General features: G+C 55.3%; 1 protein-coding gene across 1 annotated transcript in view; it reads right to left on the minus strand.

Annotated features, from left to right (window-relative positions):
- Positions 1–23,163, minus strand: part of PRDM15 (PR/SET domain 15) — a 62,551-nt gene that overhangs the window by 22,202 nt on the left and 17,186 nt on the right. The window contains 14 exon segments of the mRNA XM_027583887.2: positions 1,954–2,121; positions 4,995–5,082; positions 5,483–5,577; positions 5,816–5,997; positions 7,349–7,445; positions 7,448–7,477; positions 9,188–9,309; positions 9,311–9,353; positions 9,356–9,406; positions 10,729–10,830; positions 16,351–16,603; positions 18,364–18,517; positions 20,621–20,714; positions 21,269–21,314. Of these exon segments, the coding sequence (XP_027439688.2) occupies positions 1,954–2,121; positions 4,995–5,082; positions 5,483–5,577; positions 5,816–5,997; positions 7,349–7,445; positions 7,448–7,477; positions 9,188–9,309; positions 9,311–9,353; positions 9,356–9,406; positions 10,729–10,830; positions 16,351–16,603; positions 18,364–18,517; positions 20,621–20,714; positions 21,269–21,305 (1,516 nt within the window). The 5' untranslated portion in view covers positions 21,306–21,314.

Consider the following 23,163-nt stretch of genomic DNA (forward strand, 5'->3'; position numbering starts at 1 on the left):
TACGTGCGTGAGCGGCGCCCCCAGCACAGGACGCGGCCGTGCGAGCCTCTGCTCCTACGGGCGCCAGGGAGAGAGCGGCCGTGCGTGCCCCCCCCCCGGGAAAAGGACACAGTCCGTGCCTCCGAAGCCTGGAAAATACAAGGGCAGCGGGGCTTTGAGGTTTTACGGTGTTGGAGAGCTACACTGAGCTAATGCTGAAGAAGGGAGTTTCATTCAATCCACGGGCTCAAGGCAAAGGTAGGATTCTTGGGGATGACATTTTTTTGTTAAAAAGATACCAGTACTCATCCTTGTAAATTAAATCGGTCAATCAGGTCAGGGAGAAAAGCCAAGAGAAAATGAACTCCTGGTTTTAAGACCTAACTGTTCATAACTGGGATCAAATCGGATTTTTAGAAGTTTGCATGAGGCAGGGAATCTTTCAATAAAAGATAAATTCACTCTCAGTCCCTTTCCACACTGCTGACCCGTTCTGGAACATTCCCTCACCTCACGGAGTGAATGCAGAGCCAGACTTAAGAATGCCCAGCCAACGGGACATGAAAATACACCACTTTCCAAAAGCTCGCAGCGGCACAGAGCACACCAGAGCTGAAGCAGTCATGGAGACTGTGCTCCAACGTAAAGGGGAAAACCACGAGACACGTCAGTTTGTTCCCGCAGAAAATGATCTGACTTGTGAGTCGGCTGTAAAACGTGGTGAAATCTTGTTGTAAAATGCAGCTCAGGTGCCTGCCCGTCAGGAGACACTGATTCTGGCAGGACCATCGGCAGCTGGTACATGGGGCTTGGGGTTCTACCAGTAGGGGCTGGCTCGGCCATCCACCAGCCAAGGGGGAGACTGAGGCACAGTGGCTTGCCCAGGGCCATCTGGACACCAGGTGTAGCTGGAGAGGCCCAAGTGCACCACCCGATGGGTCACAGAGAAAAAAAAGTGGTAGATTTCCTGAAGCCACGTGAACAGCAGCTGGGTAGAAAAGTAGGGTGCAAAGCTCCTACAGGATAGGACTTGTCTTATTTGGAAAAGGCTTGATGATATGTATATGCATGTGTGGGTGTCACAGTTACACTTTTCATGCAACTCTGCTTTCTTTTTCAACAAGCTTGTGCTTCATTTGTAACCCTTTATCCAATGATTCTTTTCAAACTTTTATAAAAAAAAGGTGCTCTGGTCAGTATGTGCCACTTACTGAGGGCTGGTCAGCAAGGGAGAAGGGGCTTTTGGAGGAATAATCAGGATGATCACAACGAAAATGCCCGTTTAAAGAGGGTCTGTTTGAGCTGCTCCTTTAAGAAAGTCCGGGCGGGGGCGCTCGGCACACACAGGAGGCGCAGGTGCCTTCCCACTGGGGATTCCTGTTGGCCCTGCACGGCCACGCCCCCATCGTGCTGCACCCTCATCCCACCCCCCGGCTAAGCCCACTGACCCCTGTCTTCCTCCCACATGGACGGGAAGCTCCCCAGCACCCCTGCTACGGACGGCATGGGCCATCCGGGGCCCGCAGAGAGCATGAGGAATGAGGGAGAAATTACTTACGGCCCCACCCACAGCATCTGCCCAGAACATTCTGCTGCTTGCATGAGGCTGAAAGTATACCCCATACCCAATTTCATATGCTGTTTTTTTCCCCTTTCTGTCATATCAAAAGCATTTTCTCAAGATAGTAAAACACTCAGGAAAAACACTTTTAAGGTCTGCATAGCCTTCAATCCTATAAAGAGTCCGGTTTTCTTAACTCTTCCCCACCCTGGAACATTCAGGATGTTTCCAGGTGTTCCCGCTAAGACACTGTTAAGCCCTGCCGGTACCTCTCTGTGCCTGAGTCGAACTCTGTCGGGCGGTGGCGCCCCCAAACTGCACCCCGAGAGGCCATGCCGCCACCTGCGCCAGCCCCGCCCACCGTCCCCGCGGTCCCCACTCCGGGAGCTCGCACCGAGGGTGGCCGCGCTCACCTTCCAGGTGCCTCCTCTGGTGGTCGAGCATGACGTCCTTGCGGTAGAACATTTTGTTGCAGACCTCACAAGCAAACTTCTTGTCCCCGTGCTTCTTCTTGTGCTTGGAAAGGTTACTGTTGGTGGAGAAGAATCTGAAACACATCTCACATTGGAACGTCTTGTCATCTGTCCAGAGAGCAAGCAGACACACAGCGACTTTTAGGTAAAGGGCACTGAAGACAGGATCGGCATCCTGGCCGTGGGAGCGGTGGCGAGGCCCGGGGGGCAGGGCGGAAGCAGAGCTGCGGGGGTGGAGGGGCCTGCACGGCCCGGGAAGGGCACCGCTGCAGCACGGGACCACGCAGTGCGGCACGCCGGGGCTGAGCCAGCTGGTCCTCGCCAAGGGAGGCAAACGCCGGCTCCCCTGCCTGACCCCTGCCTGAACTACCCCCGGTCTGGGCCCTCACCCTGCACCCAACCTGACTGCAGCCCCGACCCCTGGTCTCAGAGGAAGCTGTGTCCTTCCCCCACTGCCCCGGGCTCCGTCCCCACCTGCCACCTGTCCCTTCCCTGCCACCTGTCCTGGCCCACACGCACAGATGCCCAGGGTCTCCCACGGTTTGCAGAGCTGTCTTCTTCCAGGTCCCTCTGTAACAGACACGTACCCCGCACCCTCACACCCCCCACTCACACCCCACTCTGACCACCACACTCTGACACACCCCACACTCTCACATACCCTCACACCCCCATACTCACACACACACCCCACACATACCCCACACCCTCACACCCCAGTCTTGCACACACACCCCATACTCTCACACACACCCCACACTCACACCCCCCACACCCTCACACCCCACTCTGACAACCACACCGACACACCCCACACTCACACCCCCACACTCTCGCACGCACACCCCCCACTCTGACAAACACCCCACACTCACACCCCCCCTACACTCCCCCCCCCCACTCTCGCACGCACACCCCACTCCCACCAATCCTGGGCTGCACTAACGCACCCAGGTGAGCCTCCCTCCCGGGCAGGTGGCCCGCGTCCCGGGGCCTGAGAGCGGTGGAAGGCGCAGTGCCGTCCTTGGGCTCCAGCCTTCTCTGTCGCGAGTGCCACTGGTGCGGGCAGAGAACCCACTTCCTGCCGCTCCCAAGGGCTCATCTGTCCAGGACCAGCCTGCCACAGCACAGGTGGCCTTCCCTGTCACGGCACATGCACGACACCAGCTCGGGAAACCAGACAGGTGCCTGGTCCCTATGGTAACCTGCCACCAACAATCCTCCTGCCCTCAAAGTCTACATTTATGTTTCCATAAAATGCAGCAACTAACAGCAAACGCCTGTTACTCGGGCCCCAGTGGAGGTGCCGGGACACCGGGAGAGGGGGTGGTGGGTTTCTGGGGAAGCCGGGCTGCATGGCAGGCTGACGGACCATGCTTTGCTCGAGGGCTTGGGCATGAGCCTGTGCTGGTCTCTAGCTCTGCCTGGATGGTCAAGGACACTACAAGGACCGCTTAGATGAGCTACCGGGACAGGTCCCGCTGAGCAAACGCTTGAGCAGAACCCATCAGTCTACACATCTCAAAAAGCTTCTCCCTGTGTCGCAGAAATCCTTGGTTTAAAGGTCTACGGAAGACACATTCCCTTAACGTGAATGCTGTGGAAAAGGATAAGAGGATGCAAAGGATACATTACACAAAGGACCTCAGTTTCTGGGTTTATTCTTTGTTTTCCATCCGAAACTTCTAACCTTGGAAATTAATTCACTGCGGCTGTTTTATTTCTATGTAATGAAAAAAAAATACACGCCTGGTTTAACAGGACCATAAGATGACGGGCAGAAGTAGCTGCTCTGACTTCTTTTATTACTTTCTGCTTCATTTGTGTCCAGAGAAACTGAGATAAAAGAGGACTCGTGGAGTTGGCCTCCCCCAGCGGCCAAGGGCCCGGGCGCTCCTGCAGAACCACAGGCGGCCACACACACAGCCAGCACTGCAGACAGACCCTGCACCAGTGGAAACAGCCGGGAGGGGGTCTCCCCCAGATTTGAGGGGCTCTTGGGGCGCAGAGCTAGGAATGTAGGGGGTGCAGCACCCCACCCACCCGCCAGTTCACCTGAAGCTTCCAAGGCCACCACTTCATGCCATGGCCACGGACGCTGTAGAGCAGGGAGCTCAGGAGAAATGAGACTCCCCTGCCACATGCAGCAGCCCTGCGATGGGAGCAAGGCGCCATGAAGAGACAAGCCGTGGAGCAGACAGGAGCCCCCAGACCCAAACATAGAGAGGCAGCCAGCGTATGCCGGGGAGGAGGTGCTAGCCACCGTGGGGATGGGCAGTGGAGGCTTAGCAAATGCTGGTTAAGGGGCCTCTGAGAGACGGGGGTCAAGAGCCAACACAGACGGCTCAACGGGACAGGAGTTCGGAACCAAGGGCCAATCTGGTATAGGTCTCCAAGCCCACGGCCACTGGGCCCAGCCTCTCTGGGTGTGCTAGGATTCCCCGACCCTCCCCCACCCACCATGGCATCTGCTCCCTGCTGGGGGGAGCGGGACTTAGGCCAGACAGAGCCTGACACGCTCGCCGGGGCCCACGGAGGCCCCGTCGGCCACAGGCCTGTGCAAGCACACGAGTGAGCGAGGTTCCATCTGGTGGACAGAACAAAACTGGTCTACGCAGGGCGACGGTGAAGGGGGCCCTTCCATCAGTGAAGCAGAGCGCTCCTCCTAAACTGTCACCCCCTCCTGCAGGTGCTTCTCCCGTGGTCCTAGAGCACTCCCACATCCCCTGCTCACCCCCCGCTTCGCGACAGCCTCGGATTGTGGGGGGCACGGCTTCGGCTTCCCTGGAAGACTAAGAGACGGCAGAAGGCACGTTCCCCTCCACACGGGAAGTTTCCACCCGTGTCTCCTTCGGGATAAGGAACAGCTGCTCAGAAGCCAGTTGAATAGAGGGAGGTGACAGACGTGAGCTGGTGTGTCCTAGCGTGCCACGGTGTGCACGTGGCCGCAGGAGAACCCGCATGGCACAGTGTCCGCTCACCTGTCCTGCAGTTGTGGAATTCCAGGGCGCTCTCGATGCGGAAGGTCTTCTCACAAGTGCCGCACCGGTACCTGTACTCGCCGTCCACCTGGCGACGGGGCACCGTTAGTGCGGGAGGGGCGGGGGTGCGCCACCTCAGCGTGCGCCCCCTGACCAGCTCTCTGGCATCTTCCAAGAGCGGACGGTCTACACCGCTGTCTGCTCCTCTCCCACGCGGTTTAGGACCATGAGCCCATTTTCACTCTTGCCATCCAGGTGCCCCGGAAGAATGCCCCACTCAGGGACCGCAGGGCAAATGCCAGGCCAGGGGACCGTGCAGCCTCCCCCGCAGCCCGTCGCCTGCCCCCGCACCCACGCCCTCCCCTCCTCCTCCTCCCTCACGACTGCGCCTTCCCTCCCGGCAGCCTGGCCTGCCGCCCGCCCGCCCCCCCGCCCGCTCTGCCCGCACACCGGCCCCACGCCAGCCCGCGAAGCCGGGTCCCACCCACCTCGTTCCTGCTGTGCTTGTAGGAGACATGCTGCTTCAGACTCTCCTTGCGGCTGAACAACTTGGCACATTCCTCACATTTAAATAGCTTGTCGCCTACGAGCCAACCAATAAGCAGCCGGTCCACGACTCTGGGCATGGACCGGGGCTGCGCACGCTGCCTCGGAAGCGGGTCTGTGGCCAGTGTGTGTGTGAGGCCCTCAGCAACCTCTCCCCCACCCCCACCCTCACCCCCGGGGCAGCCTCCCCCCGCCCCAGGACCGCTGGTGGGGGGCCCCGGCCAACGGTGCTCCCCGGGCCCGTCCACGTGGTGGGCGGCCGTGCAGGGACTCACCGTGCGAGCGCACATGCCTGCTCAGGTTGCTGCTGTTCTGGAAGATCTTGCTGCAGATACCGCACTGATAGACCCGTCTGTGCTCCCCCAGCTGTCTGACGAGCTTCCTCCGGACGCCGTGCCGGCTCGACAGAATTAGGCTCCTCTTGAGGGCAATGGTGGTGCTCTGATGATGTGGGAACCTGCCAGGTCAGACAGAATGGTGAGACGGGGCGGGGGCAGGGCAGACCGCAGCACTGGAGAAAAAGTCCAAGGTCATAATCATCTTGGAAAGAGCTCCTTCCAAACCTTCCTAGCACCATGCGAGACAGGAGGGAAGGCACTCGGGCCTCGCCCCCGCCTCCGGGGCATCTGGACGGCACAGACACCATGAACGTACAATGGCATCCGTGTTTTCCGTGTGGCTACACGGCTGACTGCATCTTCACTCTGGCCGCCAGGAAGCTCGCGGTTCAGTCTGTGCAGAAAATAACCCTGGCTGTGCAGTTTTTCTTGCGTGGCCTGGCCTCTACTCTGCTTTATACTTTCTCTGACCCTGATTTTTGAAATTTCTTCTCCCTATGAAAGGTATTTCCGATGGTAAGCCACAGAAATCTTCTGGGCAAGAAGACAGGGTAGACAGAGAACCATGTGACCCTGTTTTTGATGACATGTTGGTCCTCGTTGTCAGTATCTGCATGGGTTCCAGGAACAACAGGACCAGGCACATTGTGTGAAATATAGGAGGCACTCCAAAAAAGGCCCCCCAAAATCACCACCAGCTTATTCAGGGTCAGAGCAAAGACGTACCCAAAAATGATCACTGTAATACAAAATACCTCCCGTGTTTGCAAAAAAGAAAAGAAAAACACAGAGCAAGGTGTTAAAGTCACACAAATTCAAATACAACACTTTTATAATAGCAGCATTGCCATAATAGCCAACAGGTGGAAGCAGCCCAAGCGTCCACTGATGTAGGAATGGATAACAAAATAGGGTCTATGTATATCCATATGATGGAACAACGTCCGGTCTTCACACGGGGGGGGGGGGCGTCAATCTGACAGCTGAGTGAGACAGCCAGTCACAAAAGGACAAACACCATGTGGCTGCACTCATACGAGGACCCTAGAGACAAGCGACCGCCTACAAGGTACCTCCATCTTCACAGAGACAGAGGAGAAGGGGGTGTTGGAGAAGTCAGTATTTAAGAGAACAGTTTCAGTTTGGGAAGATGAAAATGCTCCACAGATCGACTGGGGTGAAGGTCGCACAGCAACGTGCAAGGACTTAATGCCGCAGGACTGGGCACTTAAAAGTGGTTAAGATGGTAAATTTTAGGTGATGTAGGTGTCACTAAAATAAAAAAAAAATTTGTTTTTAACCATTTTCACCGACATGTACGACTGGTCCTGAGTTCCGGAGCAATCCTGCTGCTGCCCGAGCTCACCCATGTCCCTGCACCCAGTGAGCCAGCCTCTCTGATGGAGCTGCCTTCCTGCCCGATGGCGTGCTGACCGCACCGGCGCCCCGAGGGCCGCGACAGGGACTCACTTTGGCACTGAACCGGCGTCACCGGTGCTGGTGGTCAGCTTCCCCAGAACCAGCTCCATGATGCGCTCGTCCGGCGCTGCGGCCACGGGCTCGTCCGCGGGACCTCGGTAATGATCTCTGCCACTGGCTCTGTGTGAAGGGGACGGGACGGGCCATGTCAGCCCCATCGCCAGGGCAGGGGACAGGTCACAACCCACCCAGGAGGACACGCCCGAGGAGGACCAGGACAAAGTCGTAGGCACGGGTCACAAGATACACACGGGAAGAAAGAAGAAAAAAACTAGCGATATTTTGGAATCCACACGTTAACCTGTTTAGAAAAGCAAAAAGTTATTCCTAACTCCACGCTGAAGTTATAATTTGTGATTCTTTTTCTAAAACCACAGCAGTTAAAACACTATTTCAGTCCCTTTTCCTACAAACTAAAATCGAAACATTTTGATACACAGTGGACCTTTTCACTTATTAAATTAGTCCTGACAGGGATTTACAAATATTAACCTTTAAAATCAGACAAGCCATCGTGAGTATGTTCAAAAGCAGATGATCATTTTGTATGAGAGTCAGATAGCAAATAATTGCAATAACAGGTGTCCCGCCTGAACCCCTGGACAAATGAAATATGGGACAATAACACAAAAATTTTAGCCCCTGGTTTCTACCACTTCATCTGCTCTATGTCGTCCTATGCAACTAATAATTAAGGAAAAAGCACTTAATCTTTCAGCGCCCCTCGTATCTCTCTACCTGTGTAGAGAGAAGTAGGGGCGCTGCTCAGGGGAGGCGAGTTTAAATCACTTGTCCGTCTATCAGTTCTGAGCAGAACACGAACTTGGAGCTGGCTGTAGGAGCCAAAAGGCCAGACTATCCCAGAGTATTACATGAATGCTGCTCCTGAATACTTTTTCACTCTGGGAAAGAATAAGCATTTCTTCTCACTCTCAGAAAAGGAACAAGAGCTCTACCAGACAGCCGACGCCCAGGCCAGTATGAAACAGCGAGGGACCCAGCCTCAGTGTCCATCTGGTCCCGATACGTGAGACCCCCCCCGGAGTCCTGTACCAGGTGCTGCCGGCAGAGGTCACGGGAGGACAAGGGGCCACAGGCCCTGCACACCCAAGAAAGTGGGTCAGAGTCCCTCCAAACTCAATGGAGGAACCATCACAGAGAAGGGCCCGCCACGGCCCGGAACAAGCTACAAGCCCGTGCACAGGTGCTGTGGAGCGGATGGTGGTCATTCACATGGGGAACAATGCCGCTTGGCAGCCAAGGACAATGAGCAGCCAAAACCCAGCTGGGGGAGAGTCCGCTCCATGTGCCGCGAGCAAGACGCGGGCACGGAAAGAGGGATGCTGTGAAACCCCAGGAGGGGCAAGACTGATTCATGCAAAGCCAAGGAGGAAATCTGGGGAGATGGCCACGTTCTCTGTCCTGACAGGGTGCTGGTGACCCAGGTGGAACCCTGGTCAGTATTCACAACCTCACCTTTGCAGCACCCACTGTGTTACATGAATTGTGCTCAGAAGAGCTGAGTCAGGGCGAAAGGGAACGCTAGGTCCCACCTCCACTGTTCTCTCTACACTGAGTTTTCCCACTGATAAGGCCCCAGCCCAAGATACCCTCACCTGCTCTCCTCCCAGGACCAGCCCCCACCTGCTCCCTCCCCCAGGACCAGCCCCCACCTGCTGGCTCCTCCCCCAGGACCAGCCCCCACCTGCTGGCTCCTCCCCCAGGCCCAGCCCCCACCTCTGGCTCCTCCCCAGGACCAGCCCCCACCTGCTGGCTCCTCCCCCAGGACCAGCCCCCACCTGCTGGCTCCTCCCCAGGACCAGCCCCCACCTGCTCCTGGCTCCTTGCCTTCTATGATGTCTAGTGGCTGCTCAGGTTTTGATGCTTTGGGTTTTCTCCCCCTTCGAGGCTTTTTCTGCTCTTTGGTGGCACTGACACTCTTGGGAACTGCAAGGCTCCCCCCGGGGCACATCTGGTTCCTTCTCAGGAGCTGCTTCATGCTGGCTGGGGGAAGGCTTTTGGCTTGTTCCAAGTGACCCAACAGATGCTCTGCAGAAGAGGGAAGAAAATGCACAAGGACATGAGGCAGCCTGTCAGTACGCCCACCTCCTACCACCATTTTTGTTTGTTTTTACCTTCATTTGCTGAGAGTGTGCCCTTTCATAGGCAAATAAACTTTATTTCCACTGCTTTGGAAAATAAAAGCGTTTTCACTGCGCCAAACAGGACTACTATTTTAAAAGCTAAATTAGATGAAACCAGGGCAGGTTCACCATGCGCACAGTTTTATGAAAAGTACAAGCATGCATGCACACGTATGTGCAAGGAAAAGTGCGGAAGGGTGTTCCAGCACGGTACTGTGGCTCTCTCCAGACGGTGACACTACGGGCAATGTTCCTTTTCTTCTTTATACTTACTCATGCTTTCTGATGTTTATAAAATTCATACTACAATTACTTAAGCATGTAGCCTCTAAAGAAAAACTGAGAAATACTCAACTCACGATAAACGATATTATCTTGAAAAACACTGCACAGAAGCAAATAATCTTTGCTTTACTTTCAACTGAAGAAAGCCCTTCAAGACCTCCCAGGGAAAGACAACTACAGAACCCCAGGAATCAGGCAGGCAGGGATGGTACAGAGTTCAAGAACAGACAAGCTCCCCTCAGTGAAGGCCCAGACCGGCTGGACCACAGCACCGTGGCAAGGAGGAGGGAGACAAGCCACGACACAGGTCGGGGACTGACACGCAAATGACAGATGGCGCCTGTGTGCACATTAGGGCCGGGGACCGATTCTCCCCAGTGCAAATCTCCACTGGCTTAGCACAGGCCTTCGGCATGAAGGGGCTGTTACTTCTCTGTTCGTTCCGTACTTAGGGTCATCGTGCTGGGTGAGTGCCCTCGAGGAGCTGGGTCCAGGGAGGGAAAGAAAATTAAAAAGCAAACACAACAGAATGTGATGTGTGTCACAGGAAGGGCTTGGAAGTTTGGCCACACAGCAGAACAAGCCAATGATGAGCCCACCTGGCTGAACGCACCTGGAAAGACTGGAGAAAACACAGAGCCTAACCGCCCCCAGCTGCAAGATGCCAGAGCCTGAGGGAAAGAGAGCGCCCTGGGGCCAGGCACGCAGTGGGCGCCTTGTTCCAGGCCAAGTGTCCAAGCACGAGCGCGTACAGCTCTGGGGGACACGGCTGGGGTCTACATAGCGGCCCGGGAGTGAGCTGCTCACACTAGGCCAGGGAACGTCTTGCCGGCCATGTGCGGCCACCTGTCCAAAGGGACGGCGTGGAAGTAACAGCACAACCTGGAGCCGTTCCACTCAGACTTCCCAGCGGCACCCACCAGCGTGCACACCGGCGCTTACCGTTCAGAAGCTGCAGCTCCAGGAAGGTGGCGGAACACACTTTACATACCCACGGGCTGGGCTCAGACTCCACCGCGGCGCTGCTTTCTGGCGTGCCTGCAGCTTCAAAAGAGCAGAGGGAAGGGTGATGCATAGCAGCGCGTCCCCCCCACCCAAGCCCAGCACCGCAGGGGGTGCGCCTGTCCGCCCGGGGCCCGCGCTATGTTGGCGGTCCGCACAGCTCCCCTCTCAGCCCTGCTCCCCGGGCTTCACACGCGTGCACTCCTGCGGTCCCCAGGGACGCCCCCATTTCACAGGTGAGGAGACTGAGCACAGGCAGGCGGCGCTGGAGCAGCTCGATGCGGGGTCTGTTGCCCGTTACAGAAACGTGACTCCTCCCGAAGCCGGGCCAGTGGGACCAGATGCATCCCTTTACACGACTTCGAGAAAAAAACCCTTCAGATTAAACTGAATTCCTCAGTCTCTCTCTGGCTCGTACGAGAGACTGGCCGTCAGTGTGCCCTGGGCCTGCTGTGGCCGTACTTCCGGCCCGGTGTTGTCCTGCAGAACTTTCTGCAACGATCGCTCTGAATACGCCTCGCCATCTGAGGTGGCAGCCGTGGTGGGGCTCCTGCCCCCGAGGAACCGAGGTTTTAATCCTGTTTCATTTGCATTAGAATTGAAGAGCGGGCAGGCAGCCGATGTGACGGGCCCTCAGCCCCTCTTCCTCGCACCCCAAAGACACGTGGGCAGGGCTCAGGGAATCGGGGAGAACTGGCTGTGCGGAGGGGAACCGCAGCTCCCTGTCAACAATACCACTCCGTGGGACCTAAACACTGGGGACGTTCTCAGCGAGCCTCCGGCCGTGATCCCCCGGCCCGGCCCCGTCTCTCCAGGCCCCGTTGGGCGGCCCCACGCACCCTCACCACCACTCCCACTCAGCCACCGCATGACCCATCACACGCAACACTCCGGGGGGCCACCTGTTCAGCAAACTCCTGCGTCCTTAAACAAAAATCACCCAGAAATGCAGCTGCACATGCATTCGGAGCAGGGACAGAGCACCCCTCTTTCTGTATCCAAAACCAGCAACAAGCTTGCAAAGACAGGAAGCAAGAGATGCAGGCCGGAGGCCACTGCTCCAACTATTGGTGTCCACTTCCTGAGTCCTCCCCAGATAATAAGGGGAAAACATGTGATGTGAAGTGGTCAGTTATACGAACACAGGCAGAGCAGGAGGGGTCCGGAGCAGGTGCCGTGGGAGCCCCGCGGTCTAGGGGACGCTCCAGGCCAGCCAGCCCTCTGCTCTCCCTCGCCCCCCGCGGATCCACCGCACAAAGACTGTCAGGACGAGATCACGGATGAACGGGAGCCAGAGCCGAATTCCCGCTTCTCACGCACCTTCTCAAACACACGTGGCTCGAAAGAGGGGAGGAGACATTTGCACGTGACGGGTTCAGGAAGGGATGACGAGTGGGTAAGCTGGAAGGACACCTGTGAATCCAGGTCATTTCTTCTGGTCCCCAGGGGCTGCCATCTCCAGTGGGACGGTCCCTACCCCCACAAACGGGATTCAAACTAACGTGACATGAGAAGCCCTTCTCTTCAACCTGCACTGGGGCCAGTCAGAAGGACCAACTAGAAGGACCCGTCGTGACCTCTGTCCCCACCCCCCCCATCAAGGGAAGAACTCTATTTTCCAAAAATTATCGCTAAAAGATCAGAATTTTTAAAGAACAAAAATGAGCCAACAATCAGAAGGCAGTTCTCGATGGCCCATCACTTAAACGTCCAACAAAAGAGATGCGACAAAGCAACAGAAACACCGCCTGGTCACAAGCAATGCGGCACAGGGAGCGACAGGAGGGCCAGTACCAAAGGTGGGACGGTGAGTTACAAGTACACCTGGAAACACGCACAGCGAGCCCGCACCTGTGGGAAAACGCGGGGCTCTCTTGGAGACCAGGAGAGACACAGCCCAACCACAGCGACAGAAGGCAGCTTGCTGGGCGCCAGGGGCCTGAGCGCAAAGCCGCACAAGGGAACCGAGAGGCCCCTCTGGGCTGGCGACGACGTTCTCTATCTCAGCTGTGGCGTGGCTGACACAACTGCACGCCTCTGTCGAAACCCCCCGAGCTGTGCACCGAAAGCTGCCAAGTCTTCTCATGCGCAAACTATACGTCAGCCGGGCTGATTTTTAACAAATACCGCAAACTACTAGTCAAAAATGCCAAGAGTCATTAAAACGGTGATTGAAAATGGTTTTCCACATGTTATAGATGTATGTACATTTTATCTTTTTCATCAGAAAAGTACTTTTGAAGATGGGATGACAGTATCTGAGGACTGCAGCCACTCTGCGCCCTCGCACCTGCCCATTTAGACCCATGCGCTTCCTGGGCCCCTCCTTCCTTCACCTGTCAACAGGCCCAGCTGGGCAAAGCAAGGAAACCAACTTTAATTTCAGCCCAAGAAAAAAAATGTGAAAAGTAAATCTCCTACCCGGAAAAAAAAATATAGAAGTTTTTTTTTTTTCAAGGACATATCTGATCCTCCGACTTTGCTGTGTTGAGAAGTCAGCTCTGCCATCTGCAAATTGGCTGATTTCTATAACCGAGACGTATTTTGAAGCAAATTTGAAAAAGAGGCCGAATGAAATTAATGAGTCTCCGCACTTCTGATGCTCACCTAAAAAGAGTCTGAATGATTTATGGGCAGATAATTCCTTGTCCACTGGCCCCCAGCACGATTCTTCTAGAACGTGGTGGTGGTCCCTAAGGCCCGTTTGCCTTGCTCTGCCCCTCCACCACTGGGCCCAAGGCACGGTGATGGCCACAAAGGCCCCCTTCCCTCCACGCCACTGCAAGGGTCTCAAGGGCGTGCAGACCAGAGGCCTCATCGCTGGGAAGGAGAGGGTAAGCCCTCTCCCGACCTGTCGGATCTGGGTAATCAGAGTCATGCCGATGACCAGCTTTCTGGCTGGTTCCAGGTCCCTCTTCACAGGTCTTGGCACCTACTCTAGTGTCTAAGAAACGGGCATGGTGGGCTCCCAACAAAATGCTTCAGCTGGGGGAGCACCCAAGACTGCTCGGCGGGGGCCCAGGCACTCAGGGCAGGCAGGGTTGGAGCAGGGTTCTAGAAGCTCCGCTGGGCGGCAGGGCTTTGGGAAGGGGCTGGGCGGGAGAAGAGGGTGGCGGAGGCAGGGTGCGGCAGCCTGGGGTGGCTGCCAGGTCACTGTTTTACCACAGGCACTGTGCACGGTGGCGGATGTCGCGTGTCCTCTGGGGAGCTACCAGCACCACCTGAGCTAAGCCATCACTCAGCAGGTGTAAGACATGAAGGACCCAACTAACCAGCCGGTTAACAGTAGTCAAGAAACTTCGGCTGCATTTCTATGAAATACTTTCCTGCCATTTCTCCCAAAACAGGGTGAAAAACCATAAAAAGTATTTCTAAGATTTCAGAGTGCCTAAGTTGCTTATTTGCTTCCCTGATTCCAGACTCATTTTGGGGGACTGTGCCTTCCAGCTGAGGGGGACGTGATGAGCCATCGTTTCCCATGTTCTCAGAAGGGACACACAGAGGATGAAGGACAGCCAGCTTAGGATCCCCCAGGAGGGTGGCTGGGGGCAAATAAGGAGGCAGCTGTCCGGGTCGAGAGCCCAGACCAATTTCATTAGAATCTCCCTTCTCAGACGCAGCTCCAGATTAGTGAGTTCTCCCGTAGGTAAAAAGCAAGCACAACTGCAACTCTGGGGGGGGGGGGGGGTGGCAGCAACCTTGCTCTTTGACCTGAGAGTTGTGAGGGGGAGACATCACGCAGGACACAGCTGACAAGGCCAGCCTCTAATAACCCACACCATGACCTGCAGTCTGGCTGGCCCCGGGGCGTGCACATCAGCTGCCCAGGCCAGAAGGAATCCGGAACACGAGAAAGCCAGTTCGGGAAGATCCTGAGATCTTGCATGGCACCTGTGAGCCTGGCCACACCATGCTCCAAAGTGATGCCTGGCCCAGACACGTCAGTGCCTCCCCGGGGCCAGGCCAGACACCTGGTTTTAGCAACTCCTAAAGGGTGGGCTTGACAGCAGCCGGGTGAAAAGCTGTGGGTCTCTCCAAATTCTTCCTGTGGCCTTCATTACCAAAATGAAGTACACCTCATAAAGCTCCCAGTCTTCCTCTGCAAATATCTCTGTGAAGGTGGCAAGCCCTCCACAGCCACCAGAACCGGAGTACAGGCCATCTGGCCATCTGGCTCCCCACCGCCACTCCCCGAGATCACCCTCAGTGGCTCCACACTCCCCCCCCCACCACCACCGCCCAGCCTTTAGCGTGTGGAAGAGTGGCCCCCTGAAATTCACATCTGCCTGCGATCTCTGGATTGGGTCTTTGCAGACGTCATTAAGATGAGGTCATACTGGAGTAGGGCGGACCCTCAGTCCAGTGACTAGTGTCCCTACAAGAGAGAACACAGAGACACAGGGGAGAGAAGGCCACACGAGGACAGGGGCAGGGATTGGGGTGACACCATCTACAGGCCAAGGAACGCCAAGGGCTGCTGGCCACACCAGAAACCGGGAGAGGCCTCTAAAAGGAACGAGCTTTGCCAACACCTGGTCAGGGCCTCTAGGCTCCGGGGCTGAGAGGTAGCCCCTTTCTGTTGTTTGAGCCTGCTTAAGGTCTGCTTGGTTTGGGCAGCCTCACGGACGCCTCTCCTCACACTGCTGGCACAGGGAAAACCAGGAGGGCTCCACGGAGGGGGAGGGGGAGCAGGTCACAAAGCCACGACCACCCGGGACAGACCGGAGCCTTAAAAATATGTTAAGACCCTCTTTGTATCACATCGTGTTCACCAGAGAAGGGAAACCATTTTCCTGTCAGAATCCGGCAGTGCGGGGGCCGGGGGGGCGGGGCTCAGAGAAAAGAGGGCTATTTCTTCCCCCTGAGCAAGCCACTGTGGCAACAACAGGTGTGCCTGCCTCTGGTGGCATCAGGTACACGTGCAGCGGCGGCCTCACGTGCTCTCGGCTGCACTGCAGAGGCTCACGACTGGGCAGGAGGGCCCCCTTGACACAGTGAGGCCCCACACCCCGGGGCGGCAGGACACTAACTGGGCTGCTTTTCCAATGGGAATGCTGGATGTGGGCAAATCACACAGACGACCTTTGCCAGGTCTTTCCCGGACACATATGCACGCACCCACACGCCCCTGCGCACACCCCCCAGATCTGGAGGAGGCTGCCACAAGCTGGAGAGTGCCAGCCTGGGGCCGGATTTCAGGTCTGAACCCCGACTCCTCCATCTCCTGCACTGTGACTCAGGGCAGGTTCCCCAACCTCTCTGTGCTCCGTTTCCTCTGTCCCAAAACAGAGACGATCGCCCGACCATGTGCCCTTGCAGGACGGTGGGTGAGGAGGAGTTACTGCATCAAAAGCCCGGAGGGCAGAGCTGAGAATCAGCCTGTCGGGCCCCAGTGCCCTGCTCCCCTGGCCGGCGTCCGGCTTAGGGGCGAGCCCAGACCTTGAACGAGCAGAATGGCCGACCCAGGCCCATTGGGTCAAGAGCAGGCCCTCGTCCCCCCGCACCGCAGTGGCTCGCCGGCACAGCGCCCCCTTGGCCACCAGGCAGCGGGGCCGTGTGTACCGTGGGCTCCGGAGCAGGCCTGCTTCAGCATGGGCTTGTCCATCTTCTTGGCGTAGAAGGCGGCGTACCACACACGCAGCTCGGCGCCCGGGGGGATGTCCCTTGAGGTGGTGAAGTACACGTCGTTGCCGTGCTGGTAGGCCGTCAGGTTCTGGTGCTCGGGCCCCACTGCCGGCCGCACCAGCATCATCCAGTTACAGTCGTCCTCGTTGGAGGTGTCGAAGCACACGGGATGCCCATCCTTCTGGAACACCTGGGGGTGGGCAGGGCCGCCAAGCGGCCAGGGAAGGAGCTTGTTAGCCACCCGTCCGCAGGTCAGTGCGTGGGGGGGGGGGGCGGGCAGCAACCAGTCCAGACAGGGCCAGGTCAGGCTCCACACAGAGCCCGTTTCAGGGCTCACGGGGCACCTGAGTTCTCTACACGGCCCAGGCGGGAACTGGGACAACTGAGGTCTACTGGTCCGGGTACAGAGGCTGGATTCTCAGGCTCTAATCGGTTCCAAGTGGGCATAATGACACCTGGTCCAGGTATCACCGGGACACCTGAGTGCTCCCCCTGCTCAGGTGCCATCCGGACACCTAAACGCCGTGCACGGGCCAGCTGGGAACGAGGATGCCTCAGTTCTACCGGGGCTCTGCATGGGCACCGGGACACCCGCGTGCCGCCCTGCTCTCACAGGTGTGTCCACTAACTCCGGTCAGTCCCTGCGCCCTGGCCCCTAACACCGCCAGATGGATGGCAACAGGGAAGAAACGTTGATAATCTGAAGTTCAAAGTCACCACACGAGTAGAGGAGGGTCTGGCCCTCTTTTCTGATGCCAATGCGGCTTCCCTGCTCTCCCCGCTCCGAGCTTTTCCCGTAGGGCTCCCCACTGCTAAGGTGCTAGAGGCCCCCTCTGAGGATGGGGCCCTTGGAGGCGGAGGGGGCCTCCGGTGAGGCCGTGCTGAAAACAACTCCGTATCCGACACAGACCTGGAGAACTGAGTCACTGAAGGAAGCCAAAACGGGCACAGAGGACTTTTCAAAGGGGCCTCGGCCTGACCACGTGCCCACAGCAACTGTGTGCATCCAAGCGCCCCAGGTTCTGCGAAGGATGGCAGCCAATGGCCTTCGCGGGGCGTGGCCTCTGGCTTCTTTATTCCTTCACATAAAACAGCCTTTCTTTCTTTCATTTTTTGTTGGCAAACAAATCAAATACTTTTCCTTCCTTCCCATTCTGCTGAAATCTGCCTTGTAAGCTCAACTTTTCCAAGAACTGCCAAACCTCGAGGCTACCCATCTCAGGCCTGTCCTGAACACGCGGGGATCTGCTAGGCCTCTAGGAAAAGCTCACTCTGTGGGTCACTGCAGCAAGACCAGCACCGCTCACGTTACAGACGTCTCTGGAGGCGCATCTGGACCGGGCGCATGCTGGGGGTGGGCACAGAACCCGAGTCCCCGGCCTCAAGGCGCGTCCACACGCCTTCCTTCGAGAACTCAAAGCCTTCCCTGCAACTGACATCCATTCTATTTTGCTCCATTTCCCATAAAAGCTGTCTTTTCTCGGTCTGATGTGCCGCTCAACTTTGCACCCGTGTCTCATCACTGCCTAAACGAAACCCCTTCCTTTTGAAAGAGCTCTGCCAAGTCCTAGTCGCTCACTCAGGCGTGAGCGTGCCCGCGCTGACATGGCCCCACGACACGCAGAAGGCAGTGCCCGGAGGCTGCACGCCAGTCCAGGGCGTGAGAGAAGTGAGGGCAGCCTGGTGGGTCTGCTCTTGCATGTGTTCTCAATACCCTCTCTTCAGGGGTTGGCAAAGTTGAAAAGTGCAAAATACTGGCTCTACTTTGATGCTTTTGAGACATAAAAACAAACTAAAATAAAAGGAGAACCACTGTCATGGAAGAAAGTGGAACTAGGGTCTTTGAAGCCGCAGAAGACACCGATCTATCAGTGGGATGCACAGCTCTCCTGGCCCAGGGTCGGGGGCAGGTCGCACCCGTCCCCTCCCCAAGCTGGCCCTGGCCCGTACCTTCAGTGGGAACGCAGATTCCTTCTCCCATTTGGCCACTCTCCTCGACTCAAACGGACCAAACTGTGTTCTCTTAACGAGCTGGGTCACAGCAAACACTCCTTCGGCTCCGTCTTCCAGTCGCCTGATCTCCAGGTTGGAAGGGAGAGATGATCTAGAAGTGGAACAGGAGGCCCTCAGCCCTCAAGCGCCGCTGGCTGAGGACGGCCACCACACCGGGAACAGATGGGTGGATGGCCCACAAACTCGCTCTCACTGAAATACCATCCTTGGGGGTGAGAAAGAGCTTCCTACTGAGGACAGAGGGGTGATGGCCCAGTGGCCAGTGCACACCCAGCTCCTCAACGGCCTGAGCCACGGGAGACCGGCCCCAGGGCCCTAGCACAACTCACCCAGAGCCCATGCAGAGGGAGGGGCCGTTTACTAAAGGATGTGTTTGACATCCCCACCCAGAAGACACCACCGGTGTGGGCTGCAATGGGCCAGGGGAGATGAATGGGACCGAGCTCTCATCCCCAGAGCCGCACAGCCCACAGGGAGGCGGGGGGAGCTCCATGATGAGGTGCCGCATGCAAAGCACCGTGAGAAAGGGAAAAGTGCCGCAGCATTCCCAGGAGCAGGAAAGGGTTTCCACCTAGGCTGAATGGGCCAATTCTGTTGAGGACGCTTTTACCTAAATGCCGAGAGTGTCGAGGACGGGGCGCTGAAAGAGGAAGGCCCGTGGGCTGGAACCCCAGCACGAGCCAAGGCTTGGGCAAGCCTGACCCACATCCACGAGCAGGTGGGACACCAGGGAGCCTGGAGCGCAGCCCCCTCCCAGGGCCGAGCAGAAGGCCGGGCTAAGGAGGAGGACTCCAATCACGGAGGGTTCCCGCCACGGGACTGATAGCTGCCACTGGCGTTTCGTGGGCAACAGGTTAACTTAGTGAAGGTTTTAGGGGAGAGCTGACGAGATCTCTACTTCAGGCAAAGACAGGAATCTGTTTTGAGAAGGTGAGTCACTGGAAAACCAGTTGGGAAGCTTCTAGAAAGAGCACCAAAATAACAGCGCCTCCAAGTGGCAGGTACTGTGTATAACACAATACGGATCACACCTCTGCAGGGGGGACAGGGCAGAAAACAGAAGGCCTTGTCTCAGTCCAGACAGCCCCCACGTGGCTGACCCGGGCTGTGGACAGACTGTCCCTCAGAGCCCTGGCTCCGAGAATGGCAGAGCCACTGAATCTCCTCGTTAGATCTGCTGGCGTTTCTCCAGGAGCTGCGACCTGCCCTCACTGCGCCGGGTCCCACGCAGCCCACAGCGGGCGTCCGTTAGACGGCAGGCTCAGGTTCAGGCCACGGGGAGAACGGAATGAGCAGACCTGCAGCCTTGGCCCATCGGCTCTTCCACGGCGGCCATGCTTGGCCCCTGGGGACGCTGAACTAGAACAAGACATTCACTCTGAACCCTTCCAAACATGTCCTGGCTCATCCTGGGGGCAGGCTGCTCCGTTCACCATGGGATGGAAATCACAGGTGTCCTCCGCAACCTGAGGACAGTCATGCTCCAAGTCCTGCCTTCTCTTTTTGCAGTTTCCTCCTGTGATATCACGATTTATAAGAAATACGCATCTGGTCATTCCGATGACCAAATATGTTTCTCGGACTTAAGTGCTTCATCCACAGTTCCCAAAAACACTTCTAAGCCATAATGAAGGTGACTTTTAGACCCCACCAGCCACAAGGGTAGAGGGCTGGAACTTCTAGTCACTGCCCCCGCCCCCACCATCGGGGCGGGAGAGGGGCTGGAGGTTGGGTCAGCCAATGCAATGCCTCAGGCAGTCAGGCCTACATAATGAAGGCTCCAGAAAACCCAAAAGGACTGGGTAGGGGAGCTTCTAGGCTGGTGAACATGTGGAGGTACGGGGTCTTCATCTGGGTGTTCAGTCATATCATTTATCACATCCTTTAATAAGCTGGTTAAAGTAAGTGTTTCCTAGAGTTCTGTGACAGCCTGGGGCTTGCAGCTGGCATCTGGAATGGGGGTGAGGGGCGTTCTTGTAGGACTGGGCCCTGATCCTGTGGGGTCCAATGCCGTCTCTGGGTAGACAGGGTCAGAGCTGAATCCTGCTGGTGTCTGAGTCATGTGCGGAGAACCCCATGTTGGAATTGGGTCCAGGGACCCTAAAAGGCCTCCCCTTTCTGCAGATGTAGGGTCCACATTCAGACAGCCCCGTTTGACAGGAAGGACTAAGGCCAGCTCAAGGTAGCCACTCACCGTGCCCTGCTTAACACAAAGGAGTCTTTGACCATGACCACGGGGCCCAGCTCAGGACATTCGGAGTCATGGTACTGGCTGCAATCCTCACACCCTGCAAAAGAAATGAAAGCATCAGAGAGAACAGAGCGCTGGGAGGGGCCCCCCAGGACATCGCAGGCTCCATGCCCGATGGGGGTGACCCACGGTGCTCACCACAAATACGAAAATGGTGCAAACACAGGATGTGGCCCCCAAGGAAAAGCCCTCCCTCTGTGGCACATTTCAAAGTATATAGTGACTCTACGCTGACAAAGAACAAGATCTTCCCGAGGAATGAGAATAAATGAAAACTCACCTATTTATAACCTGTTTGCTATAAATCTGACATATCATACGTCTCTTTGTAAACCCCTGGCTTACTTTTTTGAATCTAGTGCCACCCCCTGCAAAGCGGCCTTTGCCCAGCGTTCTGAGAAAGATGATCCTTTTAAAACCACACCCCTGCAGTGCATTTTTCGTGCAATAAAGGTGTTTCTTAGAGCAAGCAAAGTCATTTCAACTTCAAAAGAAGCAGCTTTTCTGTCATATAAAAACAAAAGGTGGCTGTGGCTTTGCTGGGCCGGTAAAAGCCCACCCGGGCCCCAGGACAAGCCAGGGGCTGCTTACAGATGAACATGATCTCCTCACTCCGGTCCTCAGCCATTTCTGACACCTGTCAGGAAACAAGGGCATGTTGTTAATAATGAGCTTTTTGCCAAAGCAATATTTATTTATTTATTCACTTCTTTTTAAAAGAATTGGATTTTCTTCTTTTTTTAAGGTTTTATTTATTTGAGAGAGAGAGAGAATGAGAAAGAGAGAGATCAGGAGCAGGGGGTAGGGGAGAGGGAGAAGCAGACTCCCCACTGAGCCGGGAGCCCAACACGGGACTCGATCCCAGGACCCTGAGATCATGACCTGAGCCAAAGGCAGACGCTTAATGACTGAGCCACCTGGGCGCCCTTGCCAAGCAATTTTTAAAGACAAGTCCTGGTAAAGGTTCCTCGATCCCGTGCGGGGACCTTACCTGGAGGTCTTAGAGGCACCAAGCAGTGGGGTCCCCTTTATTGTGATGAGGCTGGGGGCTTTGAGTTGTTTTCTCACCTAAAATAATGTTTTTTTTTATTAAAAGCAATTGATTTGAATGTCCTCTAGATTAGAAAGTCTTTATGAACTAGACTCATTTTTTATATTAGCCGAAGGTTTCCGTTTGTAAAACAAATATATCACCATTTTTAAAAGCCGGTTTCACACTGTCACCTCTGGTTCTCTTTCCTCTGTCACTGGACTGTGAACTCCTCAAGGACACTCACGTCTAGTACGATCTCTGTCTTCCTTCAGCCGCTACCCTAGGCCTGACACCCAGTGCACACCCATGTCTCCTGGGGACCAGAGAGAGCATCATGGAGGAGAGCGCTCCTGCTCACCACATAAAACTCTATCAGAGCAGTCACTTCTGTTTTCTGTTGATCCTGTGAGTTTAGAAACCCCCACTCATTTGAGGGATGATCTGGACATGTTAATTCTGGGGCCTAGATTCTTTGACCTATAACATGGAAATAAAGATGCTCACCTAACTGAAAGACCTGTACTCTGAAAACTAGAAAACACTGATGAAAGAAACTGAAGAGGACACAAACAAATGGAAAGACATCCCATGCTCATGGATTGGAAGAACAAATATTGTGAAAGCGTCCATACTACTCAAAGCAATCTACATATTTAATGCAATCCCTATTAAAGTACCACCAGCATTTTTCACAGAATTAGAACAAACAATCCTAAAATGTGTATGGAACCACAAAACACCCCAAATAGCCAAAGCAATCTTGAAAAAGAAAAACTAAACTGGAGGTATCACGATCCGAGATTTCAAGATATACTACAAAGCTGTAATCATCAGAACAGTATGGGACTGGCACAAAAACAGATGCATAGATCAATGGAACAGAACGGAGAACCCAGAAATAAATCCACAATTATACAGTCAACTAATCTTCAACAAAGGAGGCAAGACTATGCAAGAGGAAAAAGACAGATAATGTTGCGAATACTGGTCAAAAGAATGAAACTGAACCACTTTCTTACACCAAACACAAAAATAAACTCAAAATGGATTAAAGGTCTAAATGGGGGACCAGAAACCATAAAAACCCTGGAAGAGAGCACATGCAGTACTTTCTCTGACGTCAGCCGTAGCAACATTTTCTAGATAGGTCTCCTAAAGCAAAGGAAATAAAAGCAAAAATGAACTATTGGGACTACATCAAAATGAGAAGCTTCTGCACAGGGAAAGAAACAGTCAACAAAACAAAAAGGCAACCTACAGAATGGGAGAAGATATTTGCAAATGACATATCCAACAAAGGCTTATTATTCAAAAGAACTGATACAACTCAACATCCAAAAAACCAAATAATCTAATTTAAAAATGGGCAGAAGACATGAACAGACATTTCTCTAAAGAGGACATCCAGATGGCCAACAGACACATGTGAAGATGTTCTTCATCACTCATCATC

Source organism: Zalophus californianus, chromosome 1 (assembly GCF_009762305.2).
Source record: "Zalophus californianus isolate mZalCal1 chromosome 1, mZalCal1.pri.v2, whole genome shotgun sequence".
NCBI classification, from domain to species: Eukaryota; Metazoa; Chordata; class Mammalia; order Carnivora; family Otariidae; genus Zalophus; species Zalophus californianus.